This window comes from Staurois parvus, unplaced genomic scaffold (assembly GCF_062004578.1).
Source record: "Staurois parvus isolate SC_StPar_1 unplaced genomic scaffold, SC_StPar_1.0 ptg000813l, whole genome shotgun sequence".
NCBI lineage: Eukaryota > Metazoa > Chordata > Amphibia > Anura > Ranidae > Staurois > Staurois parvus.
The window spans coordinates 2747285-2774568 of NW_028318609.1; the positions used below are offsets into that span (position 1 = coordinate 2747285).

A 27284-nucleotide genomic window follows, 5' to 3' on the forward strand; every position below is an offset into this window, starting at 1 on the left:
CAGGGTCCTTTTCACTATAGTTGTCTATGAACAGAATTCAATACTAGTGTCGAGTGTCGATCCACGTATAAGTAGGCTGATTGTACCCAAGTCAATCCATTGTACAACTTGGGTACAACCAGCCTGTTGGATTTTTAACACTTGAGAACTGTTGGTGGCTACAGTCGCTAACAGTAATCATTGTGTTCTGCCCATGAGGAAGGCTCCACATGCCCCCCTGCCAGTAGAACACAACAGAGCCGTGGGAGGCATTCCCCCATCAACAATGACTAAGTTGATAGGAGAATCAAACGACTTTCTTTCCTTCCACCTATGCTGGAAGGAAAGAAAATGGAGTCATCTATGGGCTGCTTTAGTAAAAAAAAAAAGGTCCGCTATATGTATCTTACAATAATGCAGTGCCTAACTGATATTCAGCAACAATCTATATATTTACCATGGTATTTTAATGTGTATATTTTGTAATAGATAATATTTTTTAGGGGATACAGTTCTACTAATTACTTTTGATAATTTGTTGGATTTTGAATCTTCTTTTGGATATGATTAGTTTTGAGGAGTGGTCTCTTGAAGTCCTTTTTGCAGGTTTCTTGCGATTAAAGTTGTATATGTAATATACCAGAGACTCTAGACCTGGAAAGTGGTTAGAAGGTCCTGGGTTTTTCTTTTGTTGCCACAGCCCTATACAATTCTATGGTTAGCCCCTTGCTCCATTTGCAGCAAGAGCATGGACTTATTCAAAGGAATGAACAGGGACCATAGCACACATAGCAAGTACAAGGCCCATCTGCGATTGATTTGGAAAAAAAAGCTGTGTAGTGCCTATCAGGATAGTACAGCATGCATAAATATTAGGAGTGGGGATGCAGGCAAGTATTTACCCCACAAGTGGGGTAAATATATAGTGGGAGATTCATAGGGTACACTGCACTAAAAGTGAACTAGTCCTTTAAATAATAAGTATTTTTTTTAAATACTGGTAATAAACAGAAAATACAAGCATATGAGTAGCTCGTCCTCTGAAGCCTAAAACTCACCTGAGCTTCTGTGATCTCCTTTTTTATAAGAAAGCTGACTTGGTCCCTGTCAATACGAGAGTAGTAGAGGCGACAAAATGATTGCCTGCCATCTCGGCCAGCTCTTCCTGATTCTTGGTAGTAGGCAGCCAATGACTTGGCAATGTTCCAGTGAGCAACAAACCTGCCCCAAATAAAAACCAAGTTAATGTAGGACTATAACAAACAGATTTGCTACAACCTAATTATACAATGAAAGCAACGCACCTCACATTGGCTTTATCCACCCCCATTCCAAAGCTGATGGTGGCCACTATCACTGGAATAACTTCCCCCATCCACTGATTTTGGACAGTCACTCTATCTGCTGCTTTGAGACCTGATAAGAACAATGAATGCACACTTGCTGAAATATGTTTTTAAAGAGTCAAGTATACTATGCAGAAAATGGTTTAATCTAGAATATATCACTTACCAGCATGATAGGCCTTGGAGGGGACACCTCGCTGAGATAATTGTGTTGCTACTTCCTCACATGCTTCTCTGGTTCGGCAGTACACTATTCCACAGCCTGAGAAACCCTGTGTTAGAGATGACTGTAATCAGTGGCTCACCAAGGAACAGACTTACAGAAATGTCTGCTGCATATCTAGTTTAGTTTATCTTTATGTCTTATAACCTTCCCTGGAATAAATAAAACAATCTGCTGATTCTACGTGTTTTAACCAAAGATCCTAAAAACATGTGACTTAGGCACCCCATGTGTTATGATCAGGACTAAAAAGATAAATAAAAATGTAAGACTTCATTTTTATTCAGGTAAATACAGTCAGGTCCATAAATATTGGGACATCAACACAATTCTAACATTTTTGGCTCTATACACCACCACAATGGATTTGAAATGAAATGAACAAGATGTGCTTTAACTGCAGACTGTCAGCTTTAATTTGAGGGTATTTACATCCAAATCAGGTGAACGGTGTAGGAATTACAACAGTTTGTATAAGTGCCTCCCACTTGTTAAGGGACCAAAAGTAATGGGACAGAATAATAATCATAAATCAAACTTTCACTTTTTAATACTTGGTTGCAAATCCTTTGTAGTCAATTACAGCCTGAAGTCTGGAACGCATAGACATCACCAGACGCTGGGTTTCATCCCTGGTGATGCTCTGCCAGGCCTCTACTGCAACTGTCTTCAGTTCCTGCTTGTTCTTGGGGCATTTTCCCTTCAGTTTTGTCTTCAGCAAGTGAAATGCATGCTCAATCGGATTCAGGTCAAGTGATTGATTTGGCCATTGCATAACATTCCACTTCCAACTCTTTGGTTGCTTTTGCAGTATGCTTTGGGTCATTGTCCATCTGCACTGTGAAGCGGCGTCCAATGAGTTCTGAAGCATTTGGCTGAATATGAGCAGATAATATTGCCCGAAACACTTCAGAATTCATCCTGCTGCTTTTGTCAGCAGTCACATCATCAATAAATACAAGAGAACCAGTTCCATTGGCAGCCATACATGCCCACGCCATGACACTACCACCAAAATGCTTCACTGATGAGGTGGTATGCTTAGGATCATGAGCAGTTCCTTTCCTTCTCCATACTCTTCTCTTCCCATCACTCTGGTACAAGTTGATCTTGGTCTCCGGGATGTTGTCCCAGAACTGTGAAGGCTTTTTAAGATGTCGTTTGGCAAACTCTAATCTGGCCTTCCTGTTTTTGAGGCTCACCAATGGTTTACATCTTGTGGTGAACCCTCTGTATTCACTCTGGCGAAGTCTTCTCTTGATTGTTGACTTTGACACACATACACCTACCTCCTGGAGAGTGTTCTTGATCTGGCCAACTGTTGTGAAGGGTGTTTTCTTCACCAGGGAAAGAATTCTTCAGCCATCCACCACAGTTGTTTTCCGTGGTCTTCCGGGTCTTTTGGTGTTGCTGAGCTCCTTCATTTTAAGAATGTTCCAAACAGTTGTTTTGACCACGCCTAATGTTTTTGCTATCTCTCTGATGGGTTTGTTTTGTTTTTTCAGCCTAAAGATGGCTTGCTTCACTGATAGTGACAGCTCTTTGGATCTCATCTTGAGAGTTGACAGCAACAGATTCCAAATGCAAATAGCACACTTGAAATTAACTCTGGACCTTTTATCTGCTCATTGTAATTGGGATAATGACGGAATAACACACACCTGGCCATGGAACAGCTGAGAAGCCAATTGTCCCATTACTTTTGGTCCCTTAACAAGTGGGAGGCACATATGCAAACTGTTGTAATTCCTACACCGTTCACCTGATTTGGATGTAAATACCCTCAAATTAAAGCTGACAGTCTGCAGTTAAAACACATCTTGTTTGTTTCATTTCAAATCCTTTGTGGTGGTGTATAGAGCCAAAAATGTTAGAATTGTGTCAATGTCCCAATATTTATGGACTTGACTGTATATATTTATTTTCATATTATGTAGTTTTGGTTATCCAGCCAGCAGGTGAATCTCTTGGTGCCTTTTCACATATCTGTAGTAAAAAGCCTATTACTTATAGAGATCAGTAGCTAATAGGAAAATTTACACCGTTGAATACTTCATCTCTTAATAGACAGCTAAACATGAACTCCCAGTAAGAGACAGCTTTGTCCCTTTGACTTACTTATGGGGCTCTGAGATTTCCTTCTCATGTATGAAATACTATTAATAAAAATACATATTAAAAAAGGAAATTCCTTCACAGGGGGTCCTGTATACAACAAAAGAACACTTTAAAACAAAGTGCACTTATGTTACTTGCCCCTTGCCCTGAACGATCCTAGCCCTCCCTACTCTACAGATGCAAATGTAGCCACAGTTACACTGTGAGTACTTTCAGCAGTGCAAGTCTTCATTATCCTAGCTATGAACATGCATTACAGCCCCTTTGACTTCTATGGGATTATCTCCAATCGTCTCTGGCCTTGGGACACAGCTTGACAGATGTCTATAGGTCACTAATGGTGTAGGCGCGGCCAGGACATTGGATGAAAACAAAACAGTGCACAAGTGGTTTTCAGATCAAGGTAAAGTTAGTCGTGCACTGATCGAAATTCAGTGAGTGTGTGGTGTATTACCATCCCCACTCAAGAGAAGTCAATTGCTTGATCGAAGGGACATATTGTTAAACATTTCTTGATCAGCAGCTGCAGTCACTGATCAGTGAATTCTGATAGCAGCTGGTGCAGTTGTCAGAATACCATGTCTCGGTAGGGGGAATTCCCTCATCCATCTCATTTGTGTGGATGGAGAAATGTATTAACTTTTTTTTTTATTCAGCCAGCGGGCTGAAAAAAAGGTAACAGCATATGACCTGCTTAAGTAAGCATCTGTGGAGGGGGTAAGTGGGTTAGGTTAGGTCAGGTCATTGGAAGAGGGTAAAAATGAAAAATGGTTTGGGCCCAAATTTCTTAAATGGCTTTGATTACTCTATCAGGGTCCTGGTTGGCAGTCGAGAGTCTGATTCCTTTCCCCTTTCTAGAGACACGCGTCAGGGATTTCCTCTTTCCCCCTTGTTATATGCCTTAGCAGTGGAACCACTAGCTATAGCTCTCTGAATGCACTTCGCAATTTGAGGTCTGTGCTCTGGTCAACTAGTAGAAACGGTGAGTTTATATGCGGATGACATGCTCTTGTACCTAGAAGATGCTGGCCCCTCTCTTAATCTTATAGACCACTTTGGGCAATTTTCTGGCCTCAGAAAAAAATTGGGGGAAGCCCCAGATTCTCCCTCTGGACATTGGTGCTCCTACTGTGGAACACGCCGCCCTCCCTCTAGTTAGAGTCAGCACTATTACATATCGGGGTTGTGGTTTTTTGCGCAGTTGAGGATTATCTTCGGCTTAACCTGGAACCTCTGTACTCGATGTTAAAATCCAAATTACAGGCTTGGGCTAGACTTCCTTTAGGGGTTATGGGTCGTATTAATTTGATCAAGATGGTGCCTCTGCTTAAAATTCTTTACATTCTTTGGCATGCAATGGCATATTTACCGTTGCGCATTTTCAAATCTCTAGATTCTATGTTTAATATCTTTGTATGGGGCAATACGAGACATTTTTTGCCACTATACTGACTTCGCTCAAATTGGCGGTATGATGTGGTTACATGTCTTCTTCTCTCAATAAAGAGTTTGCTTGTTAAAAAAAAAAAAGAAAAAGATAAATGCATGTTTTATAGTAAACATATTCATTAAACTGTTGTCAGAATTGGGGCTTATAGATCTATGGCCCCTATGATAGGAAACATTATATGGCACTATGAGAATCTTATATATTCAGGCCTGGAATTTAGATTTGCTAGTGTTTAAATAAGTAACAGGCATGCAAGCCTTAAGGGCATACTAGCAATTAAAGTGAGCAGTTTGGTAAATCATCAACACAATTTATCATTCCAGTTTAATTGATTTAATTTTTCTTACCCCTGTAGGTTTCTTCTCTCCTAGAGCTTTCAAACAGAAATCCTTGAGATTCCCATAAGCATCTGACAAAAGCTCCTTCATCTGAACATCGTAGAAAAGATTGACACGAAAGCAAGGCATTTTGAACATTGCAATGGGTTGACGCAACTTCAGTGACGATATAATATCATCTTGTACTTGCTTGGTGGCTGTGGCAGTGAGAGCAACACAGGGCGTTTGCGGCAAGCGAGATCTCAAAGTCCCCAAACGCTGGTAATCAGGACGAAAATCATGGCCCCATTCAGAGACACAATGGGCTTCATCTATGATGAGATAGGACAGGAGGCCCCGAGAAAGTAGCATGTTCAGGGTAGGCTGAAAAGATGTGGCAGCAGCCATTTCAGGGGTGATGTATAGAAGCTTGGTTTTGGGGCTCTCACACTCCAGATCTTGTAGGATTTGTTTGCGTTCTGCTGAGGGCAGTTTGGAGTTTAGAGAGCAGGCTTTAATCTTCAGGGCTACAAGGTGGTCTATTTGATCCTGTATATTGGAAAAGGGTGAACAAGAACTAATTAGCATCTATTAAACAGTTCACTGAAAACTGATACTCTAGTTACTTACTGATATTAAAACTGAACCTTCCTGAACCACAGCTGAATACAACTTTAAAATGCACATATGGTAATTGTTTTACCTGCCAGTATTTGTTCAGGCAGTACTGAGACTTAAGCTGGCCGTACATTATACTATTTTCTTATTCAATTTCCTTTAAATTTACCTTGAACTTTGTAGTGCAAGGGCCTGCCTGACTGCATACAGATTAAAAGTTCTTACATTTGATTTCATATTATATGGTTTTGGTAAATCTAAAGGAAAATTTTATAATGTTTGTTCAGCTTTACAGCAGCCAGGTTAGTAAACCTCAATTCTCTCCACTGCAGTTAGGTAATACAGCTTGGTCACCAAACTGTCCCAAGCCTGTAATCGGGCAATGAAAAACCAGCATCAGAAAAAAGAGGTCATCACTCTACTCTAGTCTTTTGTCAGTAAGTCGTTTGTCGGCACATATACATGGATCAGATCCTTTTGGTTTAGAGTGCTCACTATCCCTCTGCCAGTTTGAAAACTGTTGTACAGGAGATTACAGGAGGCCAAAATGAAAACAGAGCCGGGTATTCATACTATGCCTTGAATTCAGATTTAAAGTGGTTCTAAAGCCTAAACATTTTTACCTTAATGCATACTTTGGTTTGGGGATCTGTTTTTGCTCCTGCACCCCCTCCTGTTAATTACCTGAGCGCTCTTTTGATCCAGCGCTGTGCATGACTGCAGTGTTTCTCTCCCCTCATTTCCGTGTCTCACTGGCTTTGCTGCTGCACCAGAAGCCATTGGCTCTCGCTACTGTTAATCAAAGCCAATGACTAGGGAGCGTGGGGCAGGACCGAGCCCCACTGTCTGTGTCAACAGACGCAGCAGCGAAGCTCAGGAGCGAGCACGCACAAGTAGCCTTATGAGTGGCTTCACATGCGGGCACTGGACAGAGAGGAGGAGCCAGGCGCAACGGCAGGGGACCCGAGAAGAGGAGGTTCAGGTAAGTGTAAAGATGTTTTGTTTTTTTCATTTGTTTACATTCACTCTTAGCCCTTATGCAAAACGGGACGTTTTCATAATACTGGTAATGTTAGCTGTGTAAAGTCGTGTTAAAAACTTGAGTTTTCCAGCTTTTTTTTAGCGCTTTTGCAATAGCGTTTAGGAGGCATTATGCCGCGATTAGTGGTGTTTTTCCACATTTGCGTTTAACAAAAAAAAAATTTTTTTTTGTCAAAAAAAGTCCAAAAACGCTGGTTTGCGGCATTTTACCGCATTTGTCAGCATTAGAGCATTTTTCCAGCCAAAAACTCCTCTAGAAGCCCACTAGTCCTGGGTTTTTTTTCCAGCCAAAAAACGTTGATTACAGTCCATGTGTGCATGGACACATAGGATAACATGCTGGGGGGGTTTACTAGATGTAGAAAAAACTGTCAAAAGCCCAAAATAGCAGCTGTAAAAACGTCCAGTGTACATGAGGACTAAACCATAGAACAAAACAGACAGGAGTTGCTTTATTTCTCAGGCACTCTGATAAACATGAAAACATAGTATGACAATGCTTAAAACCAAGAACTACGTCACAGATACTCCAGGAGACAGATGATACTGCAGCAGTCCCATAGAAGGAAGCCATTTAAAACTAAAATATCATTTTAGGTGAGATGAACTTTTAGGAGTTAATAAAAGCAAAAAATGTTACAGACACTGTACATAAAATATGTTACACTGTAAATACAGCAGAATATAGAGGTATAAAATAAAAAAATAAGTATATTTACATACGGCTTACATTTACATGAACTGAACTGTTTGCAAAAGGATATTCAACTTAGGTATCCTAGATTCACCTGTCAAAAGCTGGTTGCCAAAAAAATCATTTCAATGAATGTTATTGGGAAACAGCCAATGTTAGGCAACGTGAACCTGCAGTGTATCCCTGGTATTACCGCAGTTACACCCATCTGGATGCACTGTTTCTATTGTCATAGTAGAAGACCGTGAAGAGTTGAGTGAAGAATCCAAAATAAAAAAACATAAAGAAAATAAAGAACAAAGAAAGAAAACTGGTTAACCGCAGAAAGTTTCTCCATAGGGAAGAAGAGGTCCATCTCCAAAGGTCACTAGCAAAAAATACATATTGTGGGGAAAGGATAAAGGGGTACGCCCAAGGGGCATACCCGGCAAAGCTTTTGCCAGTGTACAATCACTTGAAGTTGGCAGCATCTAAACCAGTGCATATGAATATCCAGCCTGTGTCCTGCACTGTACAATTAAGATAAATAATGTTACTGCTCCAGTAATTTCTACACTGGTTTGTCTCAGTCTGTGCAAGTATGTCCAACAGGTCAGCACTCATAGGCTGCAATCTGTGTCCATAGGCAGACTGTCACACAGATGTGTTGGGATTATTGAAAATGTGCAACAATGTATGCTCAAGTACAAGATTTACAGAAAATATGCAAGAGCGTATGAGGTCTTGCTAAAAAATACCACAAATACACATATACTGTATACATTTCTGTCATTACCTGAATTAGAGCAATGAGTGGAGAGATAACAATGGTAATTCCCACTGTAAGGACGGCAGGAAGCTGATAGCAGAGAGATTTGCCAGCTCCGGTTGGCATGCACACAAACACATCTTTGTCACCTAAAAATAGACATCACATAGTCAATATAATATAAGTAATGAGGTTCACATTTTTTTTTAATTCTCTTTATTTAGGATTTAATGGTATAAAAGTACAAAACAGAGCCAATTGGGCATACCCTAGCTCAAGCATCCACATTGACAATAAAATTGTCACACATTATAAAGTAGATATACTCAGATCCACCAAAGGTAGGAGAAATAAAACAGCATTCAAATTAAAAATGGGTTCTCAGCTAATATTTATCGCAAAGTCCAAAAGATACTGTTCGATATAGACCTTAGAAAAATGTGATAGAGCAAGGCAAATCTTTCTTTTCAAAAAACACCCTCATACAACTCTAGTAAAACAAGGATAAATCTGGCACCTCACAGGACATATTGGTAGATTCGGATTCAAGCCAGAGATCCCATACTTTGACATTTTTTGGAGTAACCTCTAGAGAGATAGGTAGCCTTAAGATAACGTCGGAGTGTCAAGCTTACAAGAGATTTCTAAAATGCCAAGTCAAGGGCAACGGGGGACCTCCATCTTAACACCATTGATTTTTTGGCATAAAATGGGAGAAGACCCTAAAGGATTATGGATACTTTGGTAAATGCCAGAGGAGCATTAAACCCCAACAGATGTCTACGTGTAATGAAATCTGAATAGTAGTCAATGAGGAATTAAAGGTTAGAATGGCACACCAAAATGTCTGCATCTGAGGGGAGGGCAAACCAAAAACAAGTAATTGTAATCTGCTGGGGCTGCCATACCCCTCCAGCAAGTGGAAGGTACAGATGAGTATATCTTATGAAGTCACACTAAAGAAAGATAAATCCTATACAGTATCTTGAATTGTATCAATCTGTCCCTAGCAGAGACCAATAGAAGAAAGGGATATTGCGGGGCTCACATTTATAAAGGTAAAGGAATTGAGCTCTGTCATTTCAAAGGACTCTTTAATGACTGGCATAGTACCACTGGATTGGTCTAAGGCCAATGTGGTGCCTATATTTAAAAATCGGCCAAAGTCTTTACCAAGTAACTACAGACCTGTCAGTTTAGCTTCTATAGTTGGAAGATACTGGAGAATTTAATAAAAGACCACATAAATGAGTTCTTGCTGGAAAAAATATTTTAAGTAAAAGTCAGCATGGATTCATGAAATACAGAAGTTGTCAGAAAAGTCTGATTTCTTTTTATGAGGAGTTGAGCAAAACCTTAGACCAGAGCTTGAAAAATTTGCTTTGAATCCAGAAGCTAGCTAAAAATGTTAGGAGAAAGTTTTTTTAAATCAGCTGCCAGGCACCCAGAACAACATGTCTGGGGCGTTAGGCAAAAAGACCGAAGATTTTGAATAAAAAAACAACTTTTTTTTTGTTTCAGTTATAAAATTCCGCAAATAAGTAATTTTTCTCCTTCACTGATGAGGCTGCACAGATAAGAAGGCACTGATGAGGCTGCACTGACGGATCTGTTCTGTTACCTAAAACCTGTGTTTCCCTCTTTGTAGGGGAGGGGAGTGGCTAAAAGGAACTGGAGCCATAGCCAGCTGCCACACACTCCCAGTCCATTCAGTTCCCACAAATGAACGCGGTATCTTGCTCCACTGGCCGCAAAGCTGGGGGTACATGGGGAGACCGAATCCAGACCACTGCTGCAGTATAGCCCGGGCGCCAGGACGCAATTTACAGTCGCCAAGGTGACCTGGCACCAGGGATTTGTTGAGCTTTGCTTTAGACAAAGAAGTTAACTTCCAAGCCAGCCTCAATGCACTATTTGACTGGGCAACTATGCGGCAAACAAGGTTTAATGCTGATAAATGCAAGCAGAAAAAAACAAAACAGGGTGCACTCTCCTCGTGCATTAACGCAAAAACCATCAATATATTAAAAAGATGCAAAAACATACTCACAAGCCATAAAGGTCATAAAAACAGAGACAAGAAGTTAAAGGTGCCAATCTTGGACAGCATGCGTCCTCGGATAAAGTGCTAACGTGTTTCGGGAGTCAAACTCCCTTCTTCATCTACTGTTCTGAGGAAGGGAGTTCTACTCCCGAAACGCGTTAGACCTTTATCTGAGGACGCATGCTGTCCACAATTGGCACCTTTGACTTCTTGTCTCTGTTTTTATGACCTTTATGGCTTGTGAGTATGTTTTTGCATCTTTTTAATAAAGTTATGGTTTTTGCGTTAATGCACGAGGACAGTGCACCCAGTTTTATTTTTTTCTGCTAGTATCAAGATTCCCCAATCTATCATGGCGGCACCTCAGCCAGTGCACTACTCCATTTTGAGTGCAGTAAGAGAGATTTGAGCGCCGGTTTCTGGTTACTGCTAATAAATGTAAAGTTCTGCAGTTGGGGGCTAAAAATATTCATGCACCATACATACTAGGGGGAGTACAACTGGGGGAATCAATGGTGGAGAAGGATCTGGGTGATGCCAAGATGTGGTTTCCAAAGCAAGCAAGAGGTATGGAGGAGCTCAGCTATGAGGAAAGATTAGAGGAACTGAATTTATTATCTCCTGAGAAGGGGAGATTAAGGGGGGAGGGGGGATATGATCAACATGTATAAACACATAAGTGATCCATATAGTGAATTTGGTGTAGTTATTCACCTTAAAATCATCACAGAGGACAAAGTGGCACTCTTTACGTCTGAATGAAAAAATATTTAATTTCCAAAAATGGAAAGGCTTCTTCACAGTAGGAGCTTTGAGAATGTGGAGTAGACTTCATCAAGATCTGCATCTGGCCAGCTCAGTAGATTGTTTAAAAAAAAAAGCCTGGATTCTTTCCTAAATGTATGAAATATAACTGGATACTAATATTTATAAGTAAAGTTGATCTGGGGAATACCTGATTGCCTCTTGGGGGGGATCAGGATGGATTTTTCTCCCCCTGCTGGAGCAAACTGTATCATGCTTTACTGTTTTTTTTTCCTGTGTGTGGATCACCATGTCAATCGGATCATTAGTGGGAGTGAGTACCTGTCAAAATCAGATAAGCCCCCCCAAAAAAACTCCAAAAAAACAGAAGAGCGGAGAGGAGAAGGAGGGCATAAAGTGGAACTTCCCTTTTAGGGTGAAGTATGGTAAAGTTCGTCTTTAACTGAAAATGCAGAATTACAATATACATGGTCTCTCCCCATTAAACTATGACCTAGTAAAAATGCCTACATACTATGTAAGTAGAAATTAAAATATTTTTTGGTAAACAAATATACTGTTTATTTTTTTTATTAAAAGATGCCTGGTATCTCTCCTATTCAAAATGTGGCCAAAAGGGATGTTTTTATTACTGTGAATGGAGTTGTTACAATATTTAGCTACCTTTTCTGTGCAAAAATACACTCTAAAGTTGATTTTTGTATTAAAAGCTGACTGCTGACCCTTCTGTTCAAAATGGTGTCTACCAAAAATGCCTAAATACTGTCTGGAGTTACGGTCAGTTCCAGCGCAGTGTGATTTTGACAGACAACTCATTTGAATGCAAGCACTACTGTTTCAGAACACACTGCACCAAACCGCATGGTACTGCGATATCATAAAATTTGGTGCCCACAAAAGCACTACGCTTATGATTTGCACTTGAGGGGCCATGAACAATACATGGATATCCACATGCAGAGCAAGACAGCGTGTTCACCTGCAGTGTTATTAAAAACTGGCTGAATCTGCGACACGTGTCAGTACAACTACAAAAACGGGGGGATCAGAAATGTTGGTGCAGGTAATTTTAAAGGGACATACTGCCATAAACATGTCATTAGGGCTTTATTAAATTTCCGTAATTGCTATCTCATTATCTGCACAAAATGTTTATAAATGCAAACTAAAAAAAAAAAAAAAAAGACAAAACATAGGGCTAAATAACTAAACAACTGAATTAAAATGTCATCGTGACTATTACCTTTTTTCTAACTTTACGTCCCTGCACTAAGTTTACTAGTAAATAGGAATAGCTTATAATAGCAGCAGCTACCTCTAACCACAGTACGAGTTGCATCCTCCTGCAGACTAGACCGGAAAGAGTCAAATCCAAAGATCTTCTTCAAGGCAGACTGTACCCTGCACTTTGGTTGTGCTGATGATAAGGAAGACTCTGCACTCATCTTTTAGGAAAGAAAAAGGCATCTAAACCTCCTGCAAGAAAGAAATTAATTATTCATTTACACAGAGAACATCTTTAAACAATGACAAAAACCAGAGATGTACAGGAACTATAGGTTGTGCACTGTAGAGGTATGAAATAGGCACCTGAGCTTATACAGATTCATGTCAATATATTAACAACTAAAATCATAACAAATCAAGCTACACAAAAAGGGATTAAGTTGCAAGAACATTAACAGAATGCAGTGGTGTTGCCCACAGCATAGCAGAATTCAAACCTTTCACAACATTTAAAGTCTAAACGCAGACAATATAAAAAAAAAAAAAATCAGCACAAGGGACATAACTTTCAGTAAGTAGAATGTGCCTCTTATTCTGATGTCCCCTTTTTTAGATGATATTCTCTGCCATCCATGCCCCCACCACTCACCCCCATAATCGTGCACTTTGGCGGGGTTAATAGAACTAAGGGTTGTCACAGGCACTCATCAAGAGACAGACTATGCCTATCCTTTCCACCAAGCTCCACCATTCACAGAAAATGTACTACAGCTTCTGGATCTATGAGTGGATGGGGCAGACCTATTAATCATCCTCCAGTCATACATCATTTTTAATTCATAAAAACTGTAGTATGTGGAAGTTGGGCAGAAAAGCGTCAGCATAATTGGGCTCTCTTGATGAGAGTCTATGACAGCCCCTTAGTCCTAATAACCCCTGCAACACTGGAAGATTAAAGTGGTAGTCAACTTGTTTTTTTAAATTTCACCTACAGGTAAGATTATAATAAAGCTTACCTGTAGGTAAAATGAATATCTCCTAAACATGCACCATTTAGGAGATATTCTCTCTTTCCTAAAGCTGGCGCATGCGCTCTGAAGGAACGGCATACCCATGCTGTTCCTTCAGAGCTGTGTGACGTGCCCCAGTACTCCTGCTAGCATGCGTGGGAGTGACATCATCGAGGCCCGGCCTGTCAGACGGCCAAAGAACGCAATCCAGGAAGAAGGACCAGGTAAAGATGGAAGCCTCTGCAGCAGTGAAAGCGTGCCGCTGGAGGGCTTCGTTATAAAGAAAGTCCTTAATAATGTGCTAGTATGCGATGCATACCAGCACCTTATGCCTTTACCTTGCAGATTTTTTTTTCTTTTCGTTCTTGTGGTTTACTACCACTTTAAGGCTGCTGAGTAGGGGATGGAGGAGGATTTCAACTAATAGATGAGGCATCAGTACAGAGACACACTATAAGTTATGAATATCTGCTAGGCAGTAGAAGGCCATCATGGGAAGTCAATCGTTCATAAGCATTGTATTATTTACCATCTCCTTTTACAGGTTGACTGCAACTATTGACAAAGTCTAGACTGGTACAAGCATTAGTAATACACTAGAATTTCTGCTGCCACTACAAGAAAGAATATACCTGAAATACAATTCATATATTATTGAAACCCTGAAACATAAAGGCCTACCTGTGTATTTGCATTGCTAACTTTAGTAGGAGTAACAGTTACAAGTGCTTCCTGCAAACTGTAAGGACCATCAAGTGGCTTGCTTATGATAAAACAAAAATTTACAGTCAGATGAGACCTCGTGAACATGAACTTAGAACACTGTACTAAGGCCAAATACAATGACAGAACATGACCTATAATGCTGAGATGATGATACCAAAGTTCAATATAGAATCACATTGTTCAGGAATCGCTTGCGGTAAATGAATTGTTCACTCAATAGATGATTGTTTTTATTTAAAAAAGAGTCAAATGCTCCTAATGGAAAATACAACTAAATTCTAAAGACTGAAGATTTCTATATTAAGTCAGCTGATAATTTTTCTGAAACAATCAACTATTATTGATCATTAGTCAACGAATGCAACGTCTACACAACAGTTTGCGAGTGTTTTTATTTTACATATAGACTGAATTTTCTCATGTCCCAAATAAGCAGTCGTTTACTTTCATCTACCAGTTTACTTAAATTTAGTGTGTCTGGGGAAAAATGACAGGTTCTTTTGAAAGCCCACCCTTTTATATTCGTCACACTCCTCCCAACCCTCCATTCATGTGTCAGAATTACATGGTACTTCCAGATAAAGGGAGCAGTGTTTAGATGTGGGAGGCCAATTGCCAGACATTAACCTTGTCATGCAGGAAGGGAACAAAGGTCAATAGTTCTATGTAAGCTCTGACACTGATTGACATTGAGTTTACATGGGAATTAGACTCAGGGCACTAACACAGTGGTCCCCAAACTGCGGCCCTGGATCGAGATGTGGCCCTTGGGACACTATTCTATCCACAGCGGACACCAATGATGGGCTGTAATTCCTCCCACAGATACCAATAATGGGGCACCATTCCTCCCACAAACACCAATGATGGGACACTATTCCACCCACTGACACCAATGAAAGGGCATCATTCCTCCCACTGACACCAATGATGGGGCTCCATTCCTCCCTCAGACACCAATGATGGGGCTCCATTCCTCCCTCAGACACCAATGATGGGGCTCCATTCCTCCCTCAGACACCAATGATGGGGCTCCATTCCTCCCTCAGACACCAATGATGGGGCATTATTGCACACATTGACACCAATGATGGGGCACTATTGCACACATTGACACCAATGATGGGGCACTATTGCACACATTGACACCAATGATGGGGCACTATTGCACACATTGACACCAATGATGGGGCACTATTGCACACATTGACACCAATGATGGGGCACTATTGCACACATTGACACCAATGATGGGACACTATTGCACACATTGACACCAATGATGGGGCACTATTGCACACATTGACACCAATGATGGGGCACTATTGCACACATTGACACCAATGATGGGGCACTATTGCACACATTGACACCAACGATGGGGCACTATTGCACACATTGACACCAATGATGGGGCACTATTGCACACATTGACACCAATGATGGGGCACTATTGCACACATTGACACCAATGATGGGGCACTATTGCACACATTGACACCAATGATGGGGCACTATTCCTCCCACTGACACCAATGATGGGGCACTATTCCTCCCACTGACACCAAAGATGTGGCATCATTCCTCCCACTGATACCAAAGATGTGGCATCACTCCTCCCACTGACACCAACGATGGAGCACCATTCCTCCCACAGACACCAATGACGAGGTGCTATTCCTCCCACTGACACCAATGACGGGGCACCATTCTTCTCACTGACACCAAAAATGGGACATCATTCCTCCCACTGACACCAACGATGGAGTACCATTTCTCCCACAGACACCAACGACAGGGTGCTATTCCACCTAAACAAATGAACGGCACTGTTTACTTCCACTGAGGTTGGGGCATTTTCTACTCTCACTGTCACTCTCACAGTCCGGCCTTCATAGAGTCTGAAGGACAGTAAACTGGCCCTTTGTTTACAAAGTTTGGAAACCCCTGCTCTAACAGATAAATGGTATGACAGGAGAGCGAAGGAAAGGTGAGTATCATTGGGCGGTGACAACCTTTCAATAGGCCTTTAATGGGTGAAGTAACCGATTCCTATTAATATGAGTGCTGTACGTTGTCTAGGATTGAAATGACCATTACATCATTGTATAAATGTTCCAGCAAAATAAATCCTGATGGTGGAATGTTATATTCACAGCATTCAGTGCTTCTGTTTGTCTTTCACATCACACTGGGAACAGCTTTTAACAGCTGCTTTTCTTGGACATCCGCTTTCCCTCATTAGCCAAGTCCACCCCCTCAGATTCCTCATGCTCTCCTATGGAAATTTCAGTGAAGGGAACTTGATTAACTTATTTGGCCTAAAGACAAATTGCCCAGAAGCTGCAGCAGCAGAAGATGGTGAAAAAAACCTATTCAATGGGAATGCAGATGTATATATAAGCAGCCAGCTTCTGTTAAAAAGCAGTTATGGACTTTGGATGTTGTTATAGCGTACACTTAAGGTGTATATAAGTATGCATCTTGGCTATTAACTGCATTGTACGCAGAGGAGGCAGGAGTGTGACCACTGCTGTGAGCGACTTAGAAAGGCAGCTTTGCATTACTGGTTGCATCAATGGCAGGACCCTGCCAGAGCGAGGAATACGGCAAGGATTGCACCTTATTAATGCATAGCTAGACTTATCGAGCATTTAACCCTTGCAGTAAAGGGGGAGCCCCACTCTAAGGGTATTATTTTTTGTTCCTACAGTTAGACTTTATGTAATGACAAAATGATTGCAGAATCAGTAGACCTGTAGTTGAAAAGTAAAAATTGCTCTGGTCCATACGGGGGAGTAGACCAGAGAGCTAAAATGGTTAAAGAAAATCTATCACTAATTTTTACAGTTCTGCTGCCTATGGGACAATGTACATGTAGTACTTTCTCTACTGTTTCTAAGTGCTTTCTAAACATAGGAATGAGTTTCGATCTGCCCTCCTCTCCTCCTGCCAAGGCCAATCAAACAACAGCTTTGAAGAAGACAGTTGACTCATGGCTGCAGCTTGTCCTGGCTGTCAACACTGTCCTGAAACAAGTAACAGCAAGAGGAAAGCAGAGCCTGGCACATTCTCTCTCCTTCTGCGTTCCTCTTCCTTTTTCTTGTTTCAGGAAAGTGTTGAGACAGGGGGCAGCTATGAATCTACCTTCTCCTTTAACCACTTGCCTACAGGGCACTTATACCCCCTTCCTACCCAGGCCAATTTTCAGCTTTCAGCGCTGTCACACTTTGAATGACAAATGCGCGGTCATGCAACACTGTACCCATACAAAATTTTTATCATTTTTTTAAGACAGATAGAGCTTTCTTTTGGTGGTATTTAATCACCTCTGGGTTTTTTATTTTTTGCTAAACAAACCAAACAACTGAAAATTTTGAAAAAAAAAAATTTTTCTTAGTTTTTGTTATAACATTTTGTAAATAAGTGATTTTTTCTCCTTCACTGATGTGCGCTAATGAGGCTGCAGTGATGGGCACTGATAGGTGGCACTGATAGGCAGCACTCATATATGGCACTGTTAGGCAGCACTGACTGGCACTGTTAGGCGGCTCTGACTGGCAGCACTGATAGGCGGCACTGACTGGCAGCACTGATAGGCAACTCAGATGGGCACTGATATGTGGCATTGATGTGGCACTAGCAGGTGGCATTGATGAGCACTGACAGCTGGCATTGATGGACACTGACAGGTGGCACTGCTGGGGCTACACTGATCATCAGTGCCCTGATGATCAGTGTAGATGTCCCCTCTGAGTGATGCAGATTACCAGCTCTCCTCTCCTCACGAGCTGTCAGTGACAGCTCGTGAGAAGAGAAATGCAGCTAACCGGCATTTCCCTATTTACATGCGATCAGCTGTGATTGGACACAGCTGATCACATGACCGAGCCGAAATCTTCGGCTCTTTCCATTGATCGGTGATCCGCTGTGTCCGAGGAACACAGCGCGCCACCGATCGCCATGCTGCGCACCCCCGGAGCCGCGCATGCGCAGATAGAGTGGGAGGACGTCATGTGACGTCCTCCCAGAACGAGAGAACCGCCTTGCGCCTGTCATTACTTTATATGGCAGGCGGGAGGCGGTTAAAGCCATCATCAGATCAGCCACGGCAGGAGGGGAGGGGGCAGGTTGGTACTAATAACTATGATTACAAAAACACTTAGAAATGGAAGACCAAAGTACTACATGTACTATGTCCCATAAGGGGCAAAAAAAGTTTTAATCACCGATCGTCACTAAAATTTGCCACAAGTATTACGGCACGGCAGTAAGGTGATGTAAACAAACTCATAGCTGTTATGGTTTACATTTTGTAGATCCAGCCACAGCCTCTCCAAAAGAAGTGATTATACAGCCGCCCAAACACTTCTATAATTAAAAAAAATATTTGTTTTCTAAAAATATAGATTTGATAAACTACCATGATTTTATGAAATGGATTCTCTTCTTTTAGAAAATGTAGAACATTTTGGGTTTCTAAGCGTGTTCTGAATTAAAAAATAAATAAAACGTGTATTTTAGCATGTGTGAAAGTTAAAACATGTCTCTGGCAGTGAAAGGGTCAAAGCCGAAAACTGAAAACAGAAGAATCAGTGCAAGGGACATAACTTACAGACAGTATAATCTGTTCCTTGGCTGGATTCTTCTGCTTTCAATAGAAATCTTCCTGTGTCCTATACCTCCTGTCCCCCTTAATCTTGGTTGTGGCGAGGGTTAATACAGCTACGGGTTTATTAGAAGCTCTCCTCAAGAGATCCTGACTATGCTTGCTATTTCCTGCCCAATCCGCCATTCATAGAAGCTGTACACTTTAGCTTCTATGAATGACACAGGATTTATGAATGGAGGGGGTGGCTCTATCAATCACCTGCCCATCCCCCATTTAGAGATCAGGTTCCATTCCTAGAAACTGTAGTAATGTTTCTGTGAATGGCAGAAAGGGCAGGCATAATCAAGGTCTCCTGATAAGTGCTTCTGACTGCCTACTAGTTGTATTAACCGCACCAAAAATTAAAGCGAATAGGGGGAAGGACGCAGGAAGATTTCTACAGAAAGCAGAAGAATCCAGACAAGGGACACTTCAGAAGTTACGTCCCTTATTCTGGTTCTTCGGTTTTATTTTAAGCTAAACGTAGGCTTTAAAGTGATCACTGGAATAAGCATTTTCAAACAAGCTTACTGCTGTTATTGCAGTCATGAGCTTTTTTTAACGTTTTTGATTGTCATGCTGTAAAGAATAAGTCCATGAAAGGGAAAGGGTTAAATCTACATGACAACTAGCCAGCTGCCATGATCCGAAGGTGAGGCCAGCAATAGCAGCCCTGTATGTTTAGTACAAATTTACTATAGGACACTGATAATCTATCATTTTTAGGCAGTGAAGGTAGGAGGAGAGAGATGTTCATATATCTTACAGGTTGATGAAAGCACAAGGCGACCTCATTGTCCTATTATCAGGCAGGTGACACCAAGAAGCCGCAAAGCAGTAACAGGAAACAGTAGTACAGTAATACCTCGGTTTATTTCGTTCTGCAGGACTTTTCGTATAGCGTCTGTTTCCCATAGGAATGCATTGAAAACCAATTAATCCGTTATGGAGGTCAGAAAAAAGTAAACGCTACTAAAATACCGCATGAGTTATTTTATCAAGTCATGCGGTATTTTAGTAGTGACAACCATGTGTTAATGTTTCAGCTGTCAGCGGGGTTCCCCACTAAATATAAAAGAATTGCCGCCAATTAAAAAAATAGTTAAAAAAATGGCATGGGGTCTCCCCTCCCATCCATACCAAGCCCATCGGGTCTGGTATGGATTTTGAGGGGAACTCCCATGCCAAAATAAAAAAAAAATAAATAAAAAATGGCGTGGGGGTCCCCTCCAAAATCCATACCAGATCCTTATCCGAGCATGCATACCAGCAGGTCAGGAAGGGGGGGTGGGGACGAGCGAGCGCCCCTCCCCCTCTCCTGAACCATACCAGGCCACATGCCCTCAACATTGGGGGTGCTTTGGGGCAGGGGGGCTCCTGCCCCCCCCAAAGCACCTTGTCCCCATGTTGATGGGGACAAGGGCCTCTTCCCCACAACCCTGGCTGGTGGTTGTGGGGGTCAGCGGGAAGGGGGCTTATCTGAATCTGGAAGCCCCCTTTAACAAGGGGGCCCCCAGATCCCTCCCTAGTTGAATGAGTATGGGTACCCCTACACATTCAAGAAAAACAAAAAGTGTAGTGTGAAAAAAGACAGGACACAGTCTTTGACAAGTTTTTTATTAAAAGAAAAACTAAAAAGAATGTTTCCCGCAGTAGATCCAACATCAATCACGAAGCACCCCCCATGTTGAGGGAATGTGGCCTGGTATGATTTAGGAGGGGGGGGGGCCCTTTCCTGATCTGCTGGGCTGCATGCTCAGATAAGGGTCTGGTATGGATTTTGGGGGGACCCCCACGCCATTTTTCTTTTAATTTTGGCATGGGTGTTCCCCTCAAAATCCATACCAGACCCTTGGTATGGATGGGAAGGGGGACCCAGGCTTAATATGGATGGGAAGGGGGACCCCACGCCGATTTATTTATTATGGTGCCATTTTTAAATGTAATTACCGCTTTTTGTTCTTCACTATAGCTCAGAAATTCAGCTGTCACCCCAGCTAAAAGAAAGAAAGCTTTCTTTAAGTTTATTTCCCCGAGTTAAGAGAAACAATGTTTCCTTTTAGTTTCTTAAAAGAAACAAAGTTTCCGATAACTCCGGGGAAAGTGACAGCTAATTCTGGGGAGCATTATTTTCAATGGATTTTCATTTGTAAACCGAGGCGTTTGTAAACTGAGGTATTACTGTATCACCTTTCTGACTATGCAGCATGGTAAGGGTATATGAACAGAATTACAAATATACATGCAGAACAGTTTAAACCCATTTATTTAATTCAAATGTGTATTTATCAGTTTACCTGGAGGTCTACTTTCTGAACACATATTTCATACACAAGTCTTACCGAATAATAATACTTTATTCTTTATCCTAGTTTCATGGTGCATCAATGTGTTACTAAGAAAAAAGAGAAAAAAAAACAATTACCAATACAACTGGATTACGGTACTACAAGCAATAGAATGTATTCAACATACTTTACAATCATAACTGTTACTTGCAAGCCGCTGACAAGACAGGTAAAGTAGATGTAATGCCTAAACAAACAACGACCTCATTTACACTGGTACGGTCAAACATGCATTTATAGGTGTTTGGAGGACATTTCTAAACACATATACTGCAATTGAATGTAATAATTTTTTTTAATGGCGCCAAGCACACTGAGTCGTTACCTGCATTTATGAGTGGACAGTGTAACTGCATTTAGAGAAAATAGAATAGAATTCTGTGCATTTGAGACTCAATTAGACACTCTATACGTAGATAGGCCTGAATGAAAGCAGGAACACCTAAACTCAGGAAAAAGTGATCCAGGGGGTACAAAAATTGTTTAATCTTATTGGGTGACTTCTGCATTTAGAAAATAGCTACACTTGCTAAGGGTTTTACCTTTTTTGTTCATTGATTTTTTTACATCTCAGTGCTGCTCATCTCTTGTGGCCTTTTTGCAGCCACTTCCTATCTATAGGCCCTTCTTTGAGAGGCAGCTGTATAGCATTGCTTGAAGTAAGTTTAACTGATTGTGAAAATGCTGTTTAGGGCCCATCCGCAACTATGCACTGCGTTTAATGCATGTGTTATTGCAATGCACAGAAAACATTAAGTCATCCCATTTTATTTGGAAAATTACCGAAGAGTTGGAACTTTAAACCTGATCTTCGGGATTTCTGTCACTGTAAATGGTTCATGTGGACCAAGCTGGTCCAAACAATTTCCTACACTAAGTACTGCATTGGTGCTAAGCGCTGTATGAACTGTGATGTAATCAGCCTGCCTCTCTGCCTCAGCATATCAGAGGAAGCTATGTATTCATTCACAGAATAAAAAGCTGAGTATAGATGGCCGAGTGCCATTTAGACCAACTCTTCTTACACTGTACACAATGCTAGGTTCTGGATGTGAGACAGAGACTTCCCATCTCAAACCAAGAACCAAACAGAGTCAGTTTTAGTGGCACTCAGCCATTCATAAGCAACTTTGTATTCTGCGAATGAATACAAATCTTCCTCTGAATAGCTAAGGCGGGCTGATAACGTCACAGTTCATAGTGTTTAGAGCCAATGCAGTACTTAGTGAAGGACCAAGCTGGTCCATATGAACTGTTTAAAATGACAGTAAACCTGCAGATCAGCTTTAAAGTGGTTGTAAAGCTTCGTTTTTTGTTTTTTTAAATGAAAATAATAAATGTCATACTTACCTGCTCTGTACAATGGTTTAGCACAAAGCAACCCCAATCCTCCTCTTGTCCAGTCTCCCGCTGGCTCCTCTTCATCCAGTTTCCCCATAGGAAACCACTTCCTACGGGGGCACTCGTGTGGACTCGCTCTTGAGCCCTGCTGCCCGCATCCATAGACACAGACAGTAACCCCCCCGCCACAGATGTTGACTGACAGCAGCAGGAGCCGCTGCTATCGGTCTACCCAATGAGGAGGGACAGAGGCGGGAGCTCTCATGCACAGAACTGGTTTGCAACATTGCTCACGCAAGTATAAGGAGGGGCTGGGGGGGATCCCAGGCACAGAAGGTTTTTTACCTTATTGCATTAACCACTTTCGGGCCGGCCACCCACAATTTACTGCAGACAGCTGGCAGCTACAGGACCAGCACGGGAGCGTGCAACCGTACCACACACACACACGTGTGCCCACAGCAGAATGAGAATCCCGGTAATCACATGATCATAATGACAACAAAGCTTTTATGAATCAATCTGATTCATAAAAGCTTTCCTTCCTGGAGAGCTGTGATTGATTCACAACTCTCACATGACACATGGCGCCAACCACAAGCTGGAGCCAATCACTATTATATTGAATTGTCATAATCTTAACACATTCATGACAGTTCAAAGCAAGCTTAGCATTTCAGAGTAATGATCCTCATTGCTCATGCAATGTCACGTATACAAAAAAAAAAAAAAATCCCTGATCACCCTCCCAGAGTAGTACAATGTTACTATGGTAACATTGCATTACTCTGATGAAAGTATTTTTAAGAAAATAATGAAAAAAATAAAAAGTAATGTTTGGAAAAAATTATTGACATATATACTGAATCTGGGGGGAGGAGCCGGAATATGGAGCCAGCCGGTAGTGTGTGCTAGGCATTCCAGTTATCGCCGGAAGATGCTAGACAGAGTGGAGTGAATCCTCTCTGATTGGAGCTGTCTGAGCCAGAGATTTGTGCTGGAGAGACCCGTGCCTGCTGGGGCCTCCATGCTCAGCTGGAGTGGAGAGAGTGGAAACCGCTCTGCAGAGCCCGGTGTGAAGGCAGGGGCGGCTGCAGGAACGGCTTACAGGCGGCTTTACCTGGCTACCTAGCTGACGGAGGAAGCGGCCAAGAGTCAGGCAGCCGCAGTGGAGAGAGAAGGACAGTGCCGGGACTGAGCTAGTGGGAGCGGGGGCTTCTGTGTGCTCTGTGAGCGAGAGGACAGATTTGGGAAAGAGCTCCGTGGAGGATCCAAACCTCTCTACATAAGACACTGCAGGAGGCCCTGTGAGAGCTGGCAGGCAGACCCTTGAGCGGGGAGCGGAGAGAGGAAGGAGGAGAGCCGGATTGTCAATGCCCCTGGTCCACCCTAAAATCAAAGCGTCATTGCATACAGTCACTTTGAAGTTGTGTGGGCTGAAGAAAGGTTGGACAATTATATGGTGGAGAATGGTGAGTGACCACAATTAGATAACAATTATATAAAACTACAAGTAACTTTTTAAACTTTGAGAATACGGTTATTTATTAAGTGGCTGGTGGAAGCAGCACTTAGAAGTTTAGTGCAGGAAGTAACGTAAGGGGCATTTAGCGGATTAAAAAAGAAATCCCTAAGGGGATTGGAAGAAACTATGACAGAATGTAGATATCTGACAAGTAATATATATTAATCCCTCAGGAGGGAAAATGAGGTGCAAATAACACAGGGTCCCTGATACTGTAGGCAGAAGCTCCGTATGCCCGTGCTCATACATCCATTCATTACTGCAAATATATCTACGTAGCCATGTAATCTAAAGAAAAGTAAGAACTTAAAGTTGCAAAAAAGGTGAAGAGGAGGAGAGGCAAAGACACTTAAAACCAGCATAGGCTCAATTAAAAAATACATGCCCCCGCAGCAAAGCCCTGGAGGCTTATCCCCAGAGAGGCAATGGGAAACTAATGGAAGACAGGACAGGGAAAACAATAGTGGAGACCAAATCAGAATCTCACTAGAAACAATGGACCTGAATCCAATTAAAGAAGGACTAAGTATAGTATATGTCAAGGATAAAAGAAACAGTGAAGAACAAATAGGAAGTTCACAAATACCTACCAAAACCGAAATGGTAGATATGTTTGAGAAGTTAGAAGTTTCAATAAAGAAAGAAATTGCATAAGAATATAGGACAGGTTTTGTCCCGGGTGGAAGAAACAGAGGAAAAATTGGATAAACACACACAAGTAATATCTGAGATTAAAGTACAAATGGAAGAAATGTGGAGTGAACAGAGAAAACTGCTATACAAGATAGAAGACCAGGAAAACAAAAATAGAATAAATAATTATCTAAGGATCCGGGTGCTACCTGATCCATCTTAAGGTGAAGATCTAAGAACTGTAATGAACAAACTATTAAACTTAATATTAGATAGAACCACAAGAGAACAATTAAAATTGGAAAGAGTTCATAGGATAAGAAGACCTCAAGGAGTGACCATAGTAACACCAAGAGATGTGATAGTAAGATTCCACTATTATGAATATAAAATAAAGATCTTGGAGAAGATGAAAGGAATATCCTCAATGAAATATGAAGGAGCGACCGTGCAGATATATGCAGATATTGCACCTGAAACACTAGCAAGAAGGAGAATTTTGAGACAATGCTAGAACAGATGAGAAAAAAAATGTTCAATATAGCTGGGTTTTCCAGCATGTCTAATAGAATGGAAAGATGGTCGCTCAGCTAGACTGAGGTTCCCAGAAGAACTCCAGGACTTTTGTGGAAAATTAGATCTGCAAATACCAGAAATCCCAGGATGGACTAACAAGATAAGGGAAAGGAGGAGAATGAAAGAAGACAGATGGATACCAAGTTCCAAAAAGAGAGACAGTAATGAGACTTGAAGAATGGAAGGAGATAATACTCTTGAAAGACTATATAGTCTAATAGAGGGAGTGAAATGGGATTTTAATGGGAGTGTCTTCTCCTTTCCTCTCTCTGTTCCTCCTTCCTCTCTGCCTGCTCCTGGATTCCTCTCCCCACACATAATGTGGGAGGGGATGGAAGACCATGGAAAACAACTGTGGTGGATGACCGAAGAATTCTTTCCCTGGTGAAGAAAACACCCTTCACAACAGTTGACCAGATCAAGAACACTCTCCAGGAGGTAGGTGTATGTGTGTCAAAGTCCACAATCAAGAGAAGACTTCACCAGAGTGAATACAGAGGGTTCACCACAAGATGTAAACCATTGGTGAGCCTCAAAAACAGGAAGGCCAGATTAGAGTTTGCCAAACGACATCTAAAAAACCTTCACAGTTCTGGAACAACATCCTATGGACAGATGAGACCAAGATCAACTTGTACCAGAGTGATGGGAAGAGAAGAGTATGGAGAAGGAAAGGAACTGCTCATGATCCTAAGCATACCACCTCATCAGTGAAGCATGGTGGTGGTAGTGTCATGGTGTGGGCATGAATGGCTGCCAATGGAACTGGTTCTCTTGTATTTATTGATGATATGACTGCTGACAAAAGCAGCAGGGTTGAATTCTGAAGTGTTTCGGGCAATATTATCTGCTCATATTCAGCCAAATGCTTCAGAACTCATTGGACGCCGCTTCACAGTGCAGATGGACAATGACCCAAAGCATACTGCAAAAGCAACCAAAGAGTTTTTTAAGGGAAAGAAGTGGAATGTTATGCAATGGCCAAGTCAATCACCTGACCTGAATCCGATTGAGCATGCATTTCACTTGCTGAAGACAAAACTGAAGGGAAAATGCCCCAAGAACAAGCAGGAACTGAAGACAGTTGCAGTAGAGGCCTGGCAGAGCATCACCAGGGATGAAACCCAGCGTCTGGTGATGTCTATGCGTTCCAGACTTCAGACTGAAATTGACTGCAAAGGATTTGCAACCAAGTATTAAAAAGTGAAAGTTTGATTTATGATTATTATTCTATCCCATTACTTTTGGTCCCTTAATAAGTGGGAGACACATATGCAAACTGTTGTAATTCCTACACCGTTCACCTGATTTGGATGTAAATACCCTCAAATTAAAGCTGACAGTCTGCAGTTAAAGCACATCTTGTTCGTTTAATTTCAAATCCATTGTGGTTGTGTATAGAGCCAAAAATGTTAGAATTGTATCGATGTCCCAATATTTATGGACCTGACTGTATAAGGTAGTTAATTTTATCATTTATAATGTAAAAGGGTTAAACTCACCAGTAAAAAGACATAAGATCCTAAGGGAAATACATCAACGCTCGAAGGATGTAGTGTTCCTACAACAGACACATCTATCTCATGATACAAGATTCAGGTTACGATCTAAATACTACCCGGTTTGGTGTTATGCTGACAATAAAATGAGCTAAGGGGGTAGCTATTGGAATGGCAAAAAAACGTGAGATTCACTATAGAAGACAATAGTGGACCCAAATGGGCGATTTTTGTTTTTGAGGGGGAAATTATATGAAATGGAATATACACTCACAAATATTTACAGCCCAAATAAGAACCCAATCATGTTTTTAGAGGATATGTTAAGGAAAATTATGGATTTTAAGAAAGGTAAATTGATTGTAGCAGGGGATTTTAACTTCTGTATGGATTCTAAGTTGGGTA

The 27284-nt window shown here is 41.4% G+C and overlaps 1 protein-coding gene across 1 annotated transcript in view; it reads right to left on the reverse strand.

The window, feature by feature from the left end:
* RECQL5 (RecQ like helicase 5) overlaps positions 1-27284 on the reverse strand; it is a 186409-nt gene that overhangs the window by 150259 nt on the left and 8866 nt on the right. Inside the window, exons 2-8 of the mRNA XM_089654890.1 lie at positions 21300-21352; positions 12659-12819; positions 8562-8683; positions 5464-5982; positions 1492-1597; positions 1284-1395; positions 1038-1200 (exon numbers count right to left, since the gene is read on the reverse strand). Coding sequence (XP_089511016.1) covers positions 1038-1200; positions 1284-1395; positions 1492-1597; positions 5464-5982; positions 8562-8683; positions 12659-12788 — 1152 coding nt within the window. The 5' untranslated portion in view covers positions 12789-12819; positions 21300-21352. The remainder of the gene's footprint in view (positions 1-1037; positions 1201-1283; positions 1396-1491; positions 1598-5463; positions 5983-8561; positions 8684-12658; positions 12820-21299; positions 21353-27284) is intronic.